A 22,130-nucleotide genomic window follows, 5' to 3' on the forward strand; every position below is an offset into this window, starting at 1 on the left:
GGATTAGAGGCTAAGTATGTGGGGTTACGGGCTTGATTGGGATTGCTGTTGATACAGACTCGATGGGCCAAATGGCCTCCTTCTGCACTGGAAGGTTTCTACGATTTTACGAACAAAATGTCCAGAGGTAGATTTTATAGAAGCCAAGTGAAGAAGTTTAAGTTTTTAAGTATTAACGATTTGGAGCTGAAAAGCCTTGATGTAGACGCTAACAACACCTTTGATTTTATGAGATTTCCAGATGAATAGTGAAGCGCAGAACAATTCATCAAACCAAACGTGCTTTCCTTGAAACAAAATCAACAGTTGTCAAAGCCAAATGTGGAACAGCACATTTTAGCTAGTCAACAAGTTATCAAAGATTCAGACTGCCATGTGCATTTCCCAGAGCCAGGTGGCACTGGTTTAATTTCTAAACCACTTAAGCAGCAGGACCTTGAGAAACACAGTTTCTTCCTGCCCCTACAATCACTGGATTATTGGAGACAGTAATGACTCAGGAAGCCTGACAGGAAAGGAACATAGTTTATTACAGAATGCAAAGTAAAAACACTACTGTGCTGTACACACGCTAGTCCCAATCCTGGGATCTCCCACAGGGAGATCAATCAGTGATTCCCCGTGGACCTCTTGGGACAAAGATACGGCTTCTTTAAAAGATTGTTTAATCTTCCATAGTGTTCCACATGGACATGGGGGGGGGCGGGGAAACAGACAGTGAAGGGAGAGTTTTAACAGATAGCTAAAGGGGATTAGATATAAGGAAAAGCCATTGCAAACCCTAACACTATTTTGAAAACAAAATCCTTGAACCTTGGCCTTTGTACTTATAGAACTGCATTATTTTAAATGTAATGCCACATTACTTATACTGCATGTCAAAGTCTTTTATAATGCCTAGCTGGAACTACTATATTATTGCCAAAAGAAGTCTGTATTGTGCAAAGCTACGCATTCTCGTTCTGCCTCCTAAGCACGGCCTAACCTTGAATTCTTACCGCACTAGAGCTAAATTCTGAAGGCATCAAACATCCACAAAATCTCATGCTACTTCCCTCTGAAGATAGGCTTTTGGGGTCAGACAGAGAGAGAATAGGTCCCTTTTTCTGCCACTTCTTGTTCGTCTCATATCCAAACTCTTTTGGCCCTCGTGATGCCTTGCCCTTGTATTGTGGATTGTTTCTTTTTGTCCTCTGAAGTTTTTCCATTCTTATTCATTTTAGTCTTTTTTTGTGTGGAATGGCGGACAGGAGAAGGGGTTCATGCATACGTGTTGACCTTTTTCAAGTCTCAAAAAGTCCTTCCAAAGTAGAGGTCAACTTACACATGACTATAAAATGTGAACCACTGATGATAGGTGGTTGCCAGTTTGAAATTTGAAAAATAAATTAACACCAGTAATTCAAATTAAATAAATGGGACAGATTTTATTGAATTATTTCTGCAAAGACGCTTTTAACCACAATCAAAGCATTTTACAAGTTGTCAAATTCATTGACCTCAGCATCTGACTCAAGTTCATCCTATTCGTTCTGAGTCATTGTGACTATAATTTCAACACAAGGATCCCACAAGAATTGAATTTGGTGCTTTTGGTTTCAGAATCATCCCTCCACAACAAATCATCTTCCTCTTCAGCCACTGAATTGGATATTCCACATTTTCTGTAACAAACCGATGATGCTTTGTTCACTAAAACCATTCCATTGGGCAGCATGGTGGCACGGGGTTAGCACTGCTGCCTCACAGCGCAAGGGACTGGGTTCAATTCTGGCCTTGGGTGACCGCCTGCTTGGAGTTTGCATCATTCTCCCCACGTCTGCATGGGCTTCCTCCGGGTGCTCTGGTTTCCTCCCACAGTTCAAAGATGTGCCGGTTACATGGATATGCCTTACTAGATTGTCCTTCAATGTCCCCAGTTGCGTAGGTTAGGGGAATTAGTGGGGTAAATATGTGGGGTAACGGGGATAAGGCCTTGGGGTAAGGTGCTATGTCAGAGAACCGGTGCAGAATTGATGGGCTGAATGGCCTTCTTTTGCACTGAGTGGATTCCAGAGAGAGGAGAGAAATCACATGGTCAGAGAACAAAAAGGCTGCAGGTCCTTTGTGAGTTACCAAAGTTATTTGCGGGAGACAGACGGTCTCTAGTAGAAGAGACGCATTCTGCAGCCACCTAGGGAATGCCGAAGATTCACCCTGCCGTGACCTGCAAAAGAATGATTGGAACGGGCGTAACTGCTAGTAATGCATTTTGGAAAATCTCCAAAAAGTGAGGAAGTGCCTGGAGATGGTGACTTGAAGTTACTTTTGGTGGAACGGGAAAATGTGACCCCAGTGAAGCTGGAAGCGAGTGTGGACTTTCGCATAGAGATTGTAATTCTCTAGAGAGTGTGATGTGTGATATGTATCAAAGAGCTATGTTTAAGTTGCCTATAAAAACAGTGTTGCGTTGAGTGCTTTTAAATAATTTGTTACAGGAAAAATCTTAAAAACATACAATCTTGTGCCATCCTTTTGGCTATTAACTGGGAGTTTGAATTCTTTTTAAATGTTAGCTGTCTCCACAGGGATCATAACATCTATAAACGTAAACGTAATGCTCTTAACATCCTCCGATCTTTAGGCTAAATCCCCTGCCAGCTTCAGTATTGTATATACCATAAAGTACATTCTTGAATGCATTATTGAACCAGTTGCCAACTGACTTAGACCAGGATGGGTCTGTCAGTGTTTCTTCTGAACTGAATTCTGAAAAAGTTACAAATATCAAAGGTAACCAATTTAGGTAATTCGTATATTGTTACAAGATGCCATTCTCATTAGAACATGGAAATCGTCTTTGAGAATAACTGATACACATTCTAGATTTCAGATTAGCTGTTAATAAAAGGAGAAATGCCTCCACCTTTGGGGAAGGCATTTCTCCTCTTATTAACAACTACGGCTTAACCTGGGTTAGAATTTCATTATGGGGGAAATTATGAACCCCTCCCCACATTGATCACTTATAATCGCAGTTTATGTCTGCATTGTTAGCAAAAAAGGCAACCTTTTAAAAGTTTTACTAAGATTTGAAAAGACAAAATGTTTCCTTAGATAGGGTGTAATATTTTACAGGCTTTACTACCAAAAATCATATGGCTATACTTGGATTGAGTGATGTGTAGCATCTCAGAAAGTTGTTACACTCGGTATGATCTCCCAGTTTTTCTCAAATGAAAACTCTAAAATGCACTTGTGTGAATTTCATTGAGGAAAGTCTGAATTGATGCAGAGAGACAGTGGCTTCTTCTGACTTTCTGCTTAAATATAATACCGCTTCAGCATTTAAGTAGAATTAAAACTTTCTGGTTGGTGTACAAAATAAATATAACTATTCTTGCAATAGCTTCTATTTTTCTACAATGTAGTTAGCCTACCCAAAATACTGTACTTTTCACCTTCCCTGCACATTCCGTGACTGAGCTTTTCCCATAACTCAGCTAACCTCTTTAAACTGGATGGATCTGGCAGTATTTGGGGAGGAAAATACAATTATAAGCAATATATTTTACCCCAGAGTAAACTAGGTATTTAAGTCTTAAGATCCATTGCTTAGGTCAGGACAGTTGCACAAATAATAATACGGAAATGCCTCTGGTGACCAAATATGTTGCCCTTTGCCAATATACATACGCATACAAATTCCCTTAGAACCAGTTCTTTTTGGCAAAAACAGGTTTAAAAAGAAGAAATGCTTGAAATTTTAAGTGGAATGTGAAAGGGTGTATTTTACAGAACTTTACTATAGCAAAATGAATGTAAAGTTTTAAACTACCTCAGTAAAAATGTGAATCTGAATGGAAGCAACATGGTAATAAAAATTAGTGTTATGTTCGCAATTCCCTTGCCAGCACTATAAGCAAATTATGACCTAAAACATAGATGCCAGTTGTTTTGTCCTACAACTGTAGCCAAACCCATATGAAAAATAAAAGTTTGAGTAATATGTCTAAGCAGGGCTGATCCACAGGGTTCGTCTCTTGCATGAATATAGCTTATAAAGCTATCACGCAATGTTTCACAAAGTGCTTTGGTTTCAGAAGAAAATAAAGTCTGCCAAGTATTGCTTTACTCCCATCCCAATGGAGTTTGAAATTAAAATTAATATAAACCCTTTGACACTCTTTGTTAAAATTGCTTATTTTAGTCTGTAATGTTTCAAAATTACTTCTGGGACCTGCCATTGTAAAAACCTGCATTATGTAGCCTCCAGCACGATATATACTGGTATTCTGCACCATGAGCGCTCAGGGAGGAACTTGAGGTTTACCCCGTGATTTTCACCATTATGTGATCCTAATTGCAGCTAAGCAACCATCAAATTGAGGGGGAACACTTCCCCCAGCAGCAGAATTCTGACAGACCGGTACAGGTCTTAATCAATGGACGGTTTGTTCAATAATGACACTGAAAGGCACCTAGGACCAGACCATGTTGAGTATTAGAAACTGCCACTGTATGATCGCTGCAGCATGCGGAAATCTAAGGGCCTAATCAACCATTTCAGCCCTCATTATAAATGCTGATCTTTGTCCGGCAGGACACTCATTGTTAGTGATATTAGTAATCAGTGCAATTGTATTTCTTTGAGCCTCTCTTTCCTACACATTATTCATTGCCATCCTTTGGGTTCCCTCTCCTCTGCAGGGATCAAATGCACAGTAGCTCTATTTTCCCAACTTCGTAAAATTAAGATGCCAAGGCAAATTTAAAGGAACTTTTTAACTACCAATTTGCTAGTTTGACACCGTCCTCAAGCTCTCAATGTACTGAGCTCCCAAAGACTATTAGTTGTCAAATCTGGCACAGAAATACAACTATGTCCAGCATCTGACACTCAGATAAAACAAGAAAGATATGCAGAACATGAATGACTTTCACAATTCAATGGAATTATCTGAGAAATGGCCCAAGGACCATTTATATTTAGGGCTTAGTGTAGAGTTCTTCTCGGTAATTTGTTCAACCATGGTAGCAACCAGTTTGATTGCTTCCCGTTTCCCTCTCAATGGGGGTTTTTTTGAAGGATGGATGTGTTGGCATTCCTTTGTTCAACTGTACAATCCTTTTTTTCCTTCACATCTTTCACACTCTTGGTGTGTGATATCGGAAAATGCTTTTAATTGCCTCAGTAATATGTGTTAGGTTAGGCAGACTTAGGGTGCTTGCTGTTGCGCTCTAAGTTATGACCCCTTCTGAGAAACTAGGTTGGTAGTTCTTCCACTTTTGTTTAGAATATCTGATGCCTTGCAATATTTTCAGCTCCCTCAAGGTAAGTAAAGTATTCAGTTACTGAACTGCTAAATTTATCATTGGGTTGCCTGGCTCTGCCTTATTTAGTAGATTTCTTTTTAGGTCAATCCATGGTTATGCTGGAACAAGTTTGTTGTTTCAGTGTTCCCATATTATTTATTACAAAAAAAATTGGATAGGTGCAGATTTGGAAAGAAATGTCAATTCTTCCATATTCTGTAAGCTCTCTTTGCAAATTAGCAATGGCAGATGTTAATGTCATGTTTAAATGTCTGCCACTGAAACTCTGTTGATCTACCTCTTAAGCATATTTGCCAGTTCACTTTCACCAGCTCTGCTTTCATGCCCTCACAATTGCTCTTCTTTAAGTTTAAAATACTAGACTTGGATGCACTCTTCTTTCCCTCAAACTAAATGCAAAATTCAATCACATTATGATCGCTGCTACCTAGGGGTGCCTTCACCATGAGATTATTATGGGCAGCACAGGGGCACAGTGGTTAGCGTTGCTGCCTCACAGAGCCAGGGACCCAGGTTCAATTCTGGCCTTGGGTAACTGTGTGGAGTTTGAATGTTCCTTCCATGTCTGCATGGGTTTCCTCCGGGTGCTCCAGTTTCCTCCCGCACTCCAAAGAAACGCAGATTATGTTGATTGGCCGTGCTAGATTGCCCATTAGTGTCTGGTGATTAGCAGGTTAAATATGCGGGGTTTAGGGGGTTAGGGCCTGGATGGGATTATCAGTACAGGCTTGATGGGGCAAATGGCCTCCTTCTGCACGGTAGAAATTGTATGATTCCATGATATCAATTAATCTTGTTGCACAATACCAGGTCTGGTATAGGCTGCCCTTTGGCTGGTTCCAGAACATATTGTTCTAAGAAACTACCCTGAAAATATTCCATGAACTCCTCATCTACTCCACTTTTGCCTATTTGATTTCTCCAATGTATATGTAGATTAAAATCCCCCATGCTTATTGCAGTGCTTTTTTGACAAGCTCCCATTATATCTTCTTTTATACTCTGTCCTGGTATAATTACAATTTGAGGGCTTGTACATTGCTCTCACAAGTGACTTCTAGCCTTTATAATTTCTCATCTCAACTCAAACTGCTTCTATATCCTGGTTTCTTATACTTAGGTCAGCCCTCTCTAACGTGCTAATACCATTAATCATCAGAGCCACCCCTCCACCTGTTTTTAACTTCCTAAATGTAACATATCCTTCAATAATCAGGTCTCAATCTATGTTGACTTCTAGCCATGTTCCTAATAGCTATCAGATTGTATTTATTAATTTCTATTTGCATTATCAGTACATGTGTTTCATTTCAAGTGCTATGTGCATTTAGATACAGAGCCTTAAGCTTTATCCTTCCATTATTTTTGTAGCCTTACCTGTTAATTTACTCTTACAGACTCAGATTTTGTCCAGACATAGATGCAAGAGCTACATGCCAGAGATAAGAGTAGCTATCCTCAACTTTAAAATACCATCAAAGTAATTCTTGCACAAAGAAACCCTAACAAAACTGAAGTCACTGGAGACTAACGGCAAAACCTTTCAATGGCAGGAAGTCATACATGATGCAAAGCTAAATGGCTGTCACTGTTCGAGACCAGATATCACAGCAGGAGTTCAGAGGGAAGTATCTTTGGACCAACCAGCCCCAACTGTTTGTTCAGTGCCCTTTCAATGTGGTGCTATTTCCTGATGACTCCACAGTGTTTAACACCATTCACAACTCCAATAAAAAAACAACTGGTGTGATCCAACACACTGCTCTGGATAACATCCAAGTTTAAGCTGACTAGTTGCAGCTCTTATTCATGTCACAAATTACAATCATCTCCAATGAGAAAAAGCTTGGTTATCTCCCCTTAAACTTCTTCAACACCATCATTGTCATGAAGCCCGCCATCAACACTTTGGGAGTCATTACTAATCAGAAACTTAATTGGACCTGCCACATCAAGATTGTGGCTGGCTCAGTTCAGTGTACATACTGACCCTTTTAAACTTTCTCCACCATCTATAAATCTCAAGGAAGGAATGTGATGGAATACTCAGCACTGGCCTAGAAGGGTGCGGCCACACAACATTCATGCAATTCCTCAATATCCAGGGCACAGCAACTTGTTGCCCATATCCCAAGAAAAAAATATTTTAAAAAGCTTAATTTTCAAATGGATTCACTTAATTCCAAACTGCTGTTGGAAAGACTACAGAGGGTTGAATAGTTTCTTCCATATTTAGTGGAAATGCCCACGGGAATCTATTACAACATTGTGGTCACGTTAGACTATCTCTGCTGTCTGCTAAACCACCACTTGATCTAATAATGAGTCAGCTAACTGATCTCTGACACACCACTGCTGTCCTGTGACCCAAGGTGATTCACAAATCAATTTCACAAATGCCAACACAGTAACCAGAGTATGTTTGTTTTGCATTCAGCTGACTATCAGTTTGATGGTGGATATGTGACACCACCTTTCCTACGGAATGATCTCCATGGACCCATTCTGATCATCAGCACCCCTTTCTCTACTCCCTTAACTGACAGCCTGTTGATCTAGGAAGGTAAATTTAAATATCTGTGTGCAGCCGCAAGTTAGCTTATGCTTCCAATTGTGCTACGTGGGTACAGTTCACCACAAGTACTAGAACAATCATCTCCTAAATGAAAAAAGGATGGAAAGAACTTGATATAGTTTGTCTACAGAATGTAGTGTAATTGCCTATCCTCATAACTGTGCTGTAGAATTAAGTCATCATTGTACAGAATTGACTGTTAAATGCCAGAGGTTACATTTTGTTTTGCTTTGAATTTCACATGATTCTCGAGTTTGTTACATTTATTGCGACAAACTTGAAATAAGCCTCTTTGTTTTAGCAATACATAAATCTTTAAGTCAATGAGAGTTGGAAACAATTATAATTAGAAATTAAAGCAAAATATTGCAAATGCTGGAAATCTGAAATAAGAACAAAAATGCTGGATAAACTCAGCAGGTCTGGCAGCATCTGTGGAGAGAGAAACAGAGTCCATATGACTGCAGAAGGGTCACAAAGAGTAGTACAAATTTCCAATGTACTCTATTTAACATTACTATGCAGAAGTTCTGTTCTAAAAATGTACAAAATGCTGCAAGCAAATGTGCTTTTATTAAAAAGACAACTTTTTAATTGTTTTTGCATGTTTTTTAAATGGATACAAACATTGTCATTCCGAAAGAGACCATTTGCAGTATCCTTATTGCAACAATACTTCTTTAAATCTCAATCTCATGCTATTCTGTTCTTCCCATGCCATTAATTTCATTGAATACACATCCCATTCATTTCATTTCATCCCTCTCATATCATCCCCATAGCATTCCTTCTTCCTATGCCGTTCCCATCCCCCATTACATCCCTCCCATGTCATCCCATACCTCCCATAAATTTCCAGCACTCAAGTGTGTCCCCAGGTGCTGTTCCCAACAACAACCATGTACATCTGCCTCAAAGTTTGGTTTAATTCGGATTAAAAACCACTTAGTATCTATATATTTGCTACCTATAGCTAACTTAATGCACCAAAGAGACATGCATGTGGCGGCATGGTGGCACAGTGGTTAGCACTGCTGCCTCACAGTGCCAGGAACCTGGGCTCAATTTCTAGCTTGGGCCACTGTCTGTGTGGAGTCTGCACATTCTCCTGTGTCTGCGTGGGTTTCCTCCGGGCGCTCCCACAATCCAAGGACATGTTGGCTGGCATTGGCCGTGCTAAATTCTCTCTCAATGACGACTAGGGGATTTTCACACTAACTTCATCACAGTGTGAATGTAAGCCTACTTGTGAAAAATAAACAAACTTTATTTATCAAAATGTTGCATTTTGAGTTTCACTGAGCAGCAATACCTACAGATTTTATAACAAAAGTTGGCCAAACTGCAAGCTTTGTCTGGAATCCAGGTTTCATTCCTCTTGAGAATTAATGCCCTGAGTAACTGTTTTGCCTCGAGTCATCATTCTTTATAAGTAGACATGTTTTTAATTGATTATATCCTCTCTTGATTGCTTGTTTGCGAAAACCATCTCAAGGATATCTTATTCAAATCTTTCCTCCCTCAAAACAAATAGAAGACTAAGAACTCAGCAAATTAGGGAATGAATACTTTTGCACATTCTGTGAAACAGCACTATAATACACTAAACTATTATGACAACAATTTAAGACAAAGATGGGAACTTCAGCGGTCTTTAACGTCATAGAATTCTATTGCACCAACAACTGTCAAATTTGGGGTGGCATGATGGCACAGTGGTTAGCACTGCTGCCTCACAGCACCAGGGACCTGGGTTCAATTCCTGGCTTGGGTCACTATCTGTGTGAAGTTTGCATGTTCTCCCCATGTCTGCATGGGTTTCCTCCGGATATTCTGGTTTCCTCCCACAGTCCAAAGATGTGCAGGTTAGGTGCATTGGCCATGCTAAATTACCCCTTAATATATCAGGATGCATAGGTTAGAGGGATTAGCTAAGTAAATATGTGGAGTTACAGAGATAGGGCCTAGGTGGGATTATTGTTGATGCAGATCCGATAGGCCGAATGGCCTCCTTTTGCACTGTAGGGATTCTATGAAGTATTCATTCAGTGTATGTATTATTTTTCATTGCTGCGATTTCTCATTTTACTGCACACTGAAGTTATCCCATACTCCTCCACAGCAAACATGTTTTTGTTTAGTCTTAAAACAAATAAAATGTTTCCATCAAACCCCATGATGAGGTGATTCATGAATCACAAATACAGTGGTCATGGATTCTGAACTGATTACTTTGTGGAAATAACTACTGAATTTAATCAGACAATGAAGTATAAACAAACTGAGTAGCTCAAGGCATAATGGTGCTAATAAGCATGTTTCCACAATTATAGCAAATAAGAACAGACTATTTGGCCCATCAGGTGATTTCCTCCCCACAAGCTATCCAGTCCAATTCCACTTTCCTGTTTACAGCTATTTCAAGCAACTATGTAATTCCCTTTTCAAAATACCAATACTCTGCTTCAACAATTATTTGCAGCAAAAAGTTTCAGATTAACTACCATCCATGCAAATATATTTTCCTAACCTTCATTTTAATTATTATCTTTAATTGGTGCCCTTTCATGCTAACCAATGCAAACAACCTCAATATTTACCCGATCAAGATTTTTATGACAAGACTATTTTGCACTGTCCTATTGCTTTTAAAAGGTCCCAAAGCTATGCACAATATTCCAACTGTAGTATTACTTAAACTGATGTCTTTGATGATCTGTGTGTCACTTTGCTCCATTTAAAATCTTACTACTTAAGGTATTCTTCCTTCTATTATACTTGCAAAACATATTACTTAAATTGTCTCCATATTAACTTTAGTCTTCAATCTTCTCCTCATTTCTTAACCTTTATGTGTCTACCCACAGCCTTTCACAGTCCATGTCAAGAATTATAATTTCTTTTAATTTGGTGCTTTTAATATTGTTCCCTCAATGCAGAGTCCAGGGCATTTATGTACATTTGTTAAATCAGAGCAGCCCCAACACAGACCCTTCTAAAACATCAGACAAAATTTGCCATTAATGCACATGTGGAGATATTGGGGCAAGTGACCAAAAGCCTGGTCAAAGAAATATGTTTTAAGAAGCATCTTAAAGGAAGAAAGAGAAGTAGGGAGACAGAACATTTTAGAGAGGGACTCCCAGAGCATAAAACATTGGCAGCAAAAAGCTCAGGAGGCCAGAATTCTGCTCTTATATCTTATGAACTTATGATTAAAAATATTGCCATGGGATTGTTTATATGCACCTGAAAGGACAGATATGGTCATCTTTCCACATCTCATGCAATAGATGGCACCTCTACCAGTGCATTTACTTTACAGAAAAATAATTGTTTTACTTTACCTGAATTCCTTTAAATCCACAAAGAAAATAGTTGTGCCACTGAGGTTTAGCTGTGTCAATGTGGATCTTGTTTATATGAACATTATAGTCCCTATAGAAATAAATAAAGACCAATGTTAGAGCAACTGTGTTGTAAAGCATAGCTAACTGCTGCCACCTACTGCTTTTCCACAAAGGTTGTCAATGAACTTCCCACAAAACGAGTTCCAAAAGAAAATCCATTAAAGTATTTAGTGAGCTCTAGGCTTAATCTAAAAACTATGATATGGTTGAAATAGATTTCTGGTGGCTCTGGCAGGCAGCAATATGGGCTTTGAGTGATCAATTTGATATAAACATTTTACAGTTGGATATTTGGCTACTGATGCCTCAATGGATTTTAAAAAGTATGCAGAAATACAAAAAACAAAACCATTTCAATTTTTCAAGGGACAGTTTTTTTTTCAGAAGAGTTTAGAACACTAGATTCCTTTCTAGGCTATCTATATATCACCAATTTCATGTACCTTTTCCTGTTGCCCAAAAGCACCTGCATTACAAACCTTCCCAGTTACCAACTGGGATGGAGCTGCATAAGTGGGTCAATTAGAACATAGAACATAGAACATTACAGCGCAGTACAGGCCCTTCAGCCCTCGATGTTGCACTGACCAGTAGAACCAATCTAATGTCCCTCTAACCTAAACTATTCCAATATTATCCATATGCCTATCCACTGACCATTTGAATGCCCTTAAAGTTGGCGAGTCCACAACTGCTGCAGGCAGGGCATTCCACGCCCTTACTTCCCTCTGAGTAAAGAACCTACCTCTGACATCCATCCTATAATTACCACCCCTCAATTTAAAGCTATGTCCCCTCGTGTTAGCCATCACCATCCGAGGAAAAAGGCTCTGATCATCTTGTACAAAGAACAAAGAACAGCACAGCAAAGGAAACAGGCCCTTCAGCCCTACCAGCCCATACTGCCCATTTTAACACACTCAGTGAGTGCCTTATTTGAGTCTCATATCGCTCATAGACGTTTTTGTCTACCTCTAGTGGAACTCCACAATAAAGGGGGTGGAAATTTAGGGGTATTGTATGTACGCCAATTCTCCTATATAATCTAAAAGATCCATATCCATACCCTGGAATCAGAAGCCCTTCAATTGTCACACCAAGATGCAATCTCACAACAACATGAGTAAGATCAGAATGATGTGTGAGGAATCCACAAGACCCAATAAGCTACTTATTATTCAGTTATCAAATATATTCAAGCCTTCTATCGAGTGCACATTCATATAGTTAACTCTTTTAAAAGGGATTATTCCTCCAAAAGATCACATTTCTGTAGGACTGAAAATAACGATAGGTTCAAAAGCCACTCATCAAGTCATCCAAATGATTAAATGTGAAAATAAAATCAAAGGGTAGAAGTGCCAAATAAAAGCAGAAATTCCTTTTTCCAAAACTACCATTTATATTTACCTAGCATCTTTAACGTAATAAAAGGTCCCAAGGCTTTTCATAGGAGTATTATAAAACAAATTATAACATCAAGTCACATTAGATCAGAGAGACTAAAAGTAAGGTTAGAGGAGTGCCTTGAAGGTGGAAAGCAGGGCAGAGAGGCAGAGGGGTATAAGGATGATATTCCAGAGCTTGGAGTCACGAACAGAGGAGCAATACATTCATTGGAGTTTAGAATAATAAGAGGACATTGTATAGAAACTTATAAAATTCTAACAGAATAGATTCAGAAAGAATAACCCCAGTGGTGGGGGAGTGCAGAACTAGGGGTCATAATCTGAGGATACTGTGTAAACCATTTAGGACTGAGGTGAGGAGAAATTTCTTCATCCAGACAATGGTGAATCTATAGAATTCACAACCATAGAAAGTAGTTGAGACCAAAACGTTGTGTCATTTCATGAAGAAATTAGATATAACGCTCGGAGCTAAAGGGATCGAGGGATATGTGGCGGGGGGGGTCGGGGATCAGGATGTTGAATTTGCTGATCAGCCATGATCATAATGAATGGTGAAACAGCCTTGAAGGCCCAAATGGCCGACTCCTGCTTCTAGTTTCTCTAAAATAAAGTTAAGGATGCATAACTGGCAGGAATTAGAGGAGCATAAAGATCTCAGGGGATATTATTAACCTAGAAAGAGTGCAGAAAAGATTTACTAGGATGTTACCGGGACTTGATGGTTTGGTTTCTAAGTAGAGACTGGATAGACTAGGACTTTTTTTCCCTGGAGTGTAGGAAACTTAGGGGTTATAAGTCTATAAAATATTAAGGGACATAGATCAGCTAGATAGTCAACACCTTTTCCCAAAGGTAGGGGAGTCTAAAACTAGACGGCATAAGTTTAAGGTGAGAGGGGAGAGGTACAAAAGAGTCCAGAGGGGAAATCTTTTCATTCAGAGGGTGGTGTCTGGAACAAGCTGCCAGAGGTAGCAGTAGAGACAAGTACAATTTTCTCTTTTAAGAAGCATTTAGACAGTTACATAGGTAAGATGGGTATAGAGGAGTATGGGCCAAACATGGGCAATTGGGACTAGCTTGGTGGTTAAAACAAAAATGGCAGCATGGACAAATTGGGCTGAAAGGCCTGCTTCCATGCTGTAAGCCTCAACGACTATGTTGGGGGCTGAAGGAGATTAAAAAGTTGGGGGGAGTGAGGTCACAGAAGGATTTTAAAATAAGGATGAAGATTTTCAAGCCAAAATGGTGCTTGATTGCAAGAAAATTTAGGTAAGCGAGCACAAGGGATGGGGGAATGGAACTAAGACATGGATAAATTAGCTATTGAGATATTTGGTTATAAAGCCTGAGCGGCACCACACTGCATCAAGTGTAGAACAAGGTAAGGGGACAAGTTTCCAAGAACTACAGTAGAGGGATTGAACCTGCACACTAGCCATCAATTAACTAAGCTAAATGTCACACACCATACTGATTTAGAACTATGTCATTGTTTCTTCACTGTCAAAATCCTGGAACTCTTTTTCTTACTGCACAGTGGTGTTCCTACATCACGCAGACGTTCAAGAAGATGTCTCAAGGGCAAATAAAGATGGGCAATAAATGCTGCCCTAGCTCAGGTCCCATGAACCAAATAAAAATCCCACAGGCAGCAGAACTTCAGATGACCTCTACTTAATGGATAGTAGAAAGGGAGAAACAACCAGGTGTGCATTGTAGTGTAGAGGTAATAAAGGCATGGATGAGGGTTTCAGCAGCAGATGTCAGAGATGGAGCAAAATCGAGTGATGTTATGGAGGTGCAAATAGCCGGTTTTACGGACTGCAGAAACATAATATTAGAAAGTCAGGATCAAAAGTGGCACCAAATTTGTTCCAAAGCTGGTCTAAACTCAGATTGCTGCCAGAGAGAGGGATGGAATCAGTAGCTGGGGAATGGAGTGGGAACCAAAAACCATAGCTTCTGTCTTCCCAACACTTAAAAGGAGGAAATTTCTGCTCTCGATCAGCAGTGTGATGACTTAGCAACAGTGTAGAATTCAAGAGATGATAGTAGAAGCCGACCAATCACATTGCACAATAAGTTTCTTGGCAGCACCTTGTTGGCACTTTTTCTTTATTGAGCAGAAAGCATTCAGAATATGAAAAAAAAGTACACAATTCTGAAAAATAGCACCAGCCTTGCCCATGGTAGTGGCTGTTTAATATTAGGAATATCTAAGTGAAGTGTGCACACCATTTTAAGGACTACTAGAACTGCTGTGGACAAGGTTTGTGTGCCTAGTAGAGATGCATCATGAGCACTGTAGTTTTCACTTTGCTCTGAAGAGAACACAACATCCTCAGTGACAACTAGGCACCATAGTTTTAAATAACTGAGGGCCGAACAGTGGGAAAAAGAGATTATATCTTTTTTGGTGCCTTATACAAGTGAAAACTATTCCATAAAATCAAATAAATGGTGTTGCCTAGAGTGGGTTTTTATTACTTTGTAGAAAGTGCAATGTTTCTGCTGGGGTCAAGAAAGGATATTTAAGAAGGTTTCATGCTGACTTTATAGACAGTGCAACTGGAATCAGGCACATACAAAGAAAGGTGATCCTCAGTTCATGTGTTGGTCACTGCGGACTGAACAGTAAAGAGAATGTTATACTGGGCAATGACATATCAACACAGGTTTGTATGAAAATTACACCTCCATTAATGTAAATATTCTATAATTTTTAAATTACTTTTTAAAAATATGTTTGTAAGTAACAGAAAAAGACATCATGGGAATGGAATGAATCATTACTGCAGCACTGAGCTAACTGCTGCAGCATTTTATAATATTTTACAATAAGATCAAGATAAATATTTGAAGCATCATCCCAGGGCCTTAGACCCATTAGCAATTTTAAATACCTACTATAAACAAATACACATAAAGAAACTTCAAACTTTAAAATATTTATTCCTGTTCACCTTTGAAAAATAATCAAAATCTGAAAAGAATGCTGTTAGAACAAATGTTTAATGGAGCAAGTGATAAAATGGAAGAACATGAAACCATTTTTATTAAGAAATCTCACAACCCCAGGTTGAAGTCCAACAGGTTTATTTGGAATCACAAGTTTTCGGAGTGCTGCTCCTTCATCAGATGAGTGGAGAGGTAGGTTTTGCAAACACAGATATATAGACAGAAACACAACTGCAACATAATTCGCATTCAACCATTGCCTTGCAAATGTGTCTTTGTGTCTATATGCCGTGATTGTGAAACCTACCTCTCCATTCACCTGATGGAGGAGCAGCGCTCTGAAAGCTTGTGATTCTAAATAAACCTGTTGGACTTTAACCCGGTGTTGTAAGACTTCTTACTGTGCCCACTCCAGTCCAACGCCAGCAACTCCACATCATGATTTATTAATACACACTACATCATTAACAAGACACCAACTTGGAAAACCAATGGCTAGAAAAGATTTTTAAGAGACTTCATTTTAAATCATCTTTTCTTTTTAACAGGTTACAGTTTTGCCAGGTTCAGGAGCCCATTCTTTTTTCACTCTGCCAACATCAAACATACTATTAGCTGGCACTTGAATACGTGCAAATTCTTTCTTTGAAAAGCATCATAAATTCTCATGTTAAGATGGCTGGGAGTACTGTCTACAAGATCTGGAGAGATAGAGAAACTACCATGATGATGCCAACATGGAAAACAAGCCAGCTTTACTTCCTACTTAATCAAATGCTCTACTGCTAACATACTCAAACTGACATGGAAATCAATAGGAAAGAGCAAGAAATGGTGCAACTGCAGGCTTATACCATGGACCTGAGGAAATGGCCCTCAGCATGTTAAATGTGGGGATTTCTGATTATTGTGTTATGATTAGGAAAGTCAGATAGGCCAAGAAAGGGTGGGGTGGGTGAAGGCAGAATCCACAGTAAAGGATATCCTCACAAGGTTTTCTTGTAAGGAGCCGGTGCTCCTCCTGGACCACAAGGAAACGTTAAAAAAAACTGAACTTAGCTGGACCTCTTCTAGCTCTGAAACTTCTTGCCACAAACTTCAGGATCATTTAAGCATTTCATAGTTAAAGTAGCATTGGGATCCCATTAGGACTACAACATCGAACAATCATATTTAAATATTTATCAGCTTACCCTGGCAGACTAACCAAACAATTGTGAAAACCCAAGAGTTAAACTGACAAATAGAACAAGATTGATCACCAATTTTACACACGCCATTCTCACTGCATAGGCAGGATTAAAATTGAGACTATAGTGTTTAGTCATGACCTTTTGGATTCTATGTTTTAATTTTACTTCACTTTGAAAACAGGCATAAACCAAACTTCAAAATACGCATAAAGTGCATAAAATCATTCTTCACCACCACTGTCAATGCCCCATTTTGACAGATCAAGATGTCAGCCATGGCACAGTCAGTAGCAGTCTTGCCTCTGAGCGAGAGCGTTGCTCAGGTCTATCTCCAGAGATTTGCACACAAGACAGTCCAGTGCCACAATAAGCAAGTGCTGAACTGTTAAGACGTCTTTCAGATAAGACATAAACTGAGGCCCCATCTGTCTGCCTCTCTGATGGACATAACAGACCCCAAGGCACCACTTATAAAGAGCATGGGAGTTATCCCCCACATCCTAGCCAATATTTATCCTTCAATCAACATCACTGAATACAGATTATTTGTCAATGTCATGTTGCTGTTTGTGAGAGCTTGCTGCGAACAAAATTGGATTGGCTGCTGTGTTTACTACATTACAACAGTCGCCACATTTCAAGAAGTACTTCTTTGCCTGCAAAGTGCTTTAGGACGTCTTGAATTCACGAAAGGCACGACATAAATACAAGTCTTCCTTTGTTTCTTTATTCCAGAACATTTTAAATCTCAGATTTCCACCAGAAGTGACTTCTCTGCCTCAAAGGGAAAGGCTGCTTCCTTTTGGTCAAAGATGCTTGGCCTGAGAAGGACCAATTATTTTTAACCTGAAGACACCAAACACATTCAAACTCAGCACAACATGTTTTCAAATGTTTCCAGTGTTAGTTTTGTTACTGGACCAAGCCACATGCAAGTAGGCTCCACGAATGGTAGATTTCCCTTCAAAAACTCAACATACGTGCTCCTTACTAAGTCACTAGTTGCAGCCATGGAAATCATTGCCAAATTCAAAGCAAAGCTTATTTATTAGTCACAAGTAGGCTTACATTATCACTGCAATGAAATTACTTTTCAGTACTTCTATTCCAAACAAAAAACTCAATTCAAATTGAATCCAATTCATGGTCCCCATGTGAAGGACAAATAAGATCCAAGCTGACAAAATGAAGCATTGCACCCCATCCTGGGCTTGATCAAACAAGATCCAAGCTGATAAGATGAGACAATGCACTCCTTCCTGGGCTTGAACAAACAAGATCCAAGCTGATAAGATGAGACATTGCCCTCCTTCCTGAGCTTGATCTAATGCCTCATCTTAGCCAAAAGGTCGAGATGACTTTAAAAAATTGCATCAGGTAAAGCCCTCGGTTTAATCTCATTGGCTGCCCTGATCCTTTATTCTACCCTGGCCTGGACAAACGACCATTTAGGATTTCACCAACACATTTAATGCTTTGACGTAGGGTCATCCAGACTCGAAACGCTGGCTCTATTCTCTCTCCACAGATGCTGTCAGACCTGCTGAGATTTTCCAGCATTTCCTAATTTTGTTTCAGATTCCAGCCCTCACAGTATTTTGCTTTTATTATAATGTAAAATGCTGTTCTGACTTTGTCTTTGACCAAGAAATTATGTAACTACCCTTTTCATATTATCCCTCATTACATTTTGTTTTTCCCATACCATGAACCATTTCCAAGTTAAAAGATGCCAGGTGACCTATTTCTAGGTTCTCTAAATACTAGCTGTTTTGGATTTGGAAATCCAAAACAGCATCCCAAGGTAGCCTGTCTCCAATGTTTCTTCTTCCCTCCATGGGTAATCCCTGGCCTCTTTTTGGCACTTCTCCCAATACCATGGCTTTGATCAGTAACAGTCGGTGAAGAATTCAGACCAAGATCTTACATCTCTTGGTGCACCCGTTGACCAACTATGCTTTAAAACACTTAAAATAAGAAAAACCTTGAAAAGTTAACTTCAAACATAACTTCGCGGAAATGAGAATTTAGCACCCGTCAAGACTTTTCAGTAAACAGAATGGTCCATTAGGAAAGTGGAATGTAAGCTGCTACAGTTTTCTTTAACTCCCAATTCAAATTAAATTGCTTACAGGTACACAGGGTTAGTGTTTGCCAGCTGAATGAGTTTTGTTTTTGTTGGTGTGACAGCAGCCAAAATATCTTGATCTAAAGCCATTGGAAGTACAGAATAGCCACAATAATCAATGTGTTCACCTGCAAAAGATATAAATGATTAAAGTTATTTTCATTCATGCATGCCTCTTAAGTGGATAAGTACATTTCCAATTTTATATACTTACTAAAGTAAATATTTCAGAGGAGGTCACATAAAGTATGATTTCACATGCATAATCAAAAAGATTTTGAAATATGACATTTAGATTGAACAGACTCCACTAATTACTGAATAATATTGAAAGAGAATATTAGTTTCCCTATTTCCTGACAATACTGAGTCATAATGGGGTACAAGTTTCCACATATGTATCAGCATTCCTCTGGCATCTATTCCTGCCAGTGACTGTTATTTGGTTATTAAAATATTGCCTAATTCTGTCTTCATATCCACACACCCACATGCTGTTTTCAGTGGTCACTAGACACTGATTTGTACCTTCCTGCTGTGCCAAACACAAACCCACAATGCCCTCAGACTGAGATCATTTAATACATGTCAGGTCATTGTACATAGAACCACAGTGGTTGTTTTTGTCCAATAAAGGGAGTGGGATAACCTGATCTTAGGTTTGGACATAGCTCGGCACAATATTGAGGGCCGAAGGGCCTGTACTGTGCTGTACTGTTCTATGTTTCTAAATCATAGTTGGGGAAGTAAAGTTCTACTTTGACAACATTCACCAACAGCATTTGGATCATAATGGAAGCATCCCACTGTGAACACCCATTTTTCTAAGTTGCAATATTGGCTCTCTCGTTGGCTTTATATGCATAGTCCCATGTGCAACAGATAACAATATTTAAATCATTCCATCTCAATTGCCATTGTGGTTCAAAGCTGTTTCTGACTATCCAATTCTCATATTTTTCAATAAATGGAATGGAATACAGATTTGATTTTGTTCTTTAAAATTTGCATTGTATTATAGCCTTCATAACAAAGTTTCTCTTTTGAAGAATCGACAATAGACCTACTTAAAGTGTGTTTTACAACTTTGTTTAATTCAGTTTAAAATGTTACCTCAATGATAGCATTCTTTTCTCACAGTTATAGAATCCAAACCTTGTTCCAAGACATAGCCATATGTGCAGGCTGATACTTCAAAGCAGGACTGAAGGGAGTGTTGCTCTGCTGGAGGGACTGGCATTCCATGACAGGTTAGACCATAAAATATAGGAGCAGAATTAGGTCTTTTGGCCCATCGGGTCTGTTTGCCATTCAATCATGGCTGATATGACTCTCATCCCCACTCTCCTGCCTTCCCCCTGCAATCCTTGATCTCCTTATTGATGAAGAACCTATCTCTTTCTTAAAGACACTCAATGCCCTGGCCTCCACAGCCCTCTGTGGCAATGAGTTCCACAGATCCACCACCCTCTGGCTGAAGAAATTTCTCTTCATCTCAGTTTTAAAGGCCATCCCTTCATTCTGAGGTTGCACCCTAAAATTTAGTCCCTCCCACTGATGGAAACATCCTCTCCATGTCCACTGTATTCCTGTCTCTCAGTATTCTGTAAGCTCCAATTAGATCCCTCCCTCATCCTTCTAAACTCCGTTGAGTATAGACACAGACTCCTCAACTGCCCCTCACATGACAAACCCTTCATTCCTGGAATCATTCTTGTGTACTTCCTCTAGACACCGTCCAAAGCCAGTATATCCTTCCTTCGGTATGGAACCCGCAACTGCTCACAGTATTCCAAATGGGGTCTGACCATAGCCTTTTGCTTCAGCAGTATTATAGCCCTCTAGAAATGAATGCTAACATTGAATTTGCCTTTCAGCTGCCAACTGAACCTGCAGGTTAACTTAAGAGATTTCTGAACCAAGACTCCCGAGTCCCTTTGTGCTTCAGATTTCCAAAGCCTTTCCCCATTTAGAAAATAATCTACACCTCTATTCTTCTTACCAGACTACATTACCTCACACTTTCCTATGTTGCATTCCATCCATCACTTCTCTGTCCATTGTCCTAACCTGTCCAAGACATTCTGCAGTCTTCCCACTTCCTCAACACTACCTGTCTCTCTACATATCTTTGTATCATCTGCAAATTTAGCAACTGGATCCTCAGTTTCACCTTCCAGATCATTAATACATATAAAATGAAAAATTGTGGTCTCAACACTGACCCCTGTGAAACACCACTAGTCACTGGTTGCCATCCTGAAAAGAACCTTTTTCCCACTCTCTGCTTTCTGTCTGTCAGCCAATCTTCTATCCATGCCAGTACCTTGGTTCTAACACCAATGGCTCTTAGGTTATTCAGCAGCCTCATGTAAGGCATCTTGTTAAAGGCTTTCTGGAACTCCAAATAAATTATGTCCTCTGGCTCTCCTTTCTCTAATTTCTTCGCTGCCTCCTCAAAGAATTCCAACAGATTTGTAAGACATGACCTCCCGTTGATGAAGCTGTACTGACTCAGCCCCACTTTACCATACATTTCCAAGTGCTCCACAATTTCATCCTTAATAATGGACTCGAAGATCTTACTCACGACTGAGGTCAGGCTAAGTAGCTTATAATTTCCCATCTTCCCTGCCTCCCTCCTTTCTCAAAGAGGAGTGTTAAATTAGCCTTTTTCTAGTCCTCTGGCACCTTCCAGATTACGCTGAAGTCTTACCTACCTGCTCAGTTGCCATAAATAATCATACGGCACTTTTTGAAGATGTGCAAGAAAGTTGTGCTGGCAAACTGACCGATGCTCAATCCTTCAATGAGTATCACTAAAATCATTTATCTCATCCCTGTGATAGGATAAACTGATCATTTTATTTTCCCTATATCACAACAACGACCACACTTCAAATGTATTTAATTGACTGCAAAATGCTTTGGAACAGCCCGAGATTTTGAAAGGAATTGTAGATGATAAGAAAGAATCTACAAGTTTTTCACTAGCTCTGTTCTTTAGTTTATTTACTATATTTAATAGCATGCATCATGTGCAAGTTATAATTTTACTGAAAAACCTACACTGGTCAGAAAAGCTACTGACATCAACCACTTACAATTCTCATTAACTTTCTTGTTTATTTTGGCTCT

General features: G+C 39.4%; 1 protein-coding gene across 3 annotated transcripts in view; it reads right to left on the reverse strand.

The window, feature by feature from the left end:
• galk2 (galactokinase 2) overlaps positions 1-22,130 on the reverse strand; it is a 115,195-nt gene that overhangs the window by 78,366 nt on the left and 14,699 nt on the right. For all 3 annotated transcript variants that reach the window (XM_080214003.1, XM_080214002.1, XM_080214001.1), the window contains exons 3-4: positions 18,997-19,120; positions 11,239-11,329 (exon numbers count right to left, since the gene is read on the reverse strand). In XM_080214003.1, the coding sequence (XP_080070129.1) occupies positions 11,239-11,329; positions 18,997-19,120 (215 nt within the window). The remainder of the gene's footprint in view (positions 1-11,238; positions 11,330-18,996; positions 19,121-22,130) is intronic.

This window comes from Carcharhinus amblyrhynchos, chromosome 28, assembly GCF_965287045.1.
Source record: "Carcharhinus amblyrhynchos chromosome 28, sCarAmb.v2.hapA, whole genome shotgun sequence".
Lineage (NCBI taxonomy): Eukaryota > Metazoa > Chordata > Chondrichthyes > Carcharhiniformes > Carcharhinidae > Carcharhinus > Carcharhinus amblyrhynchos.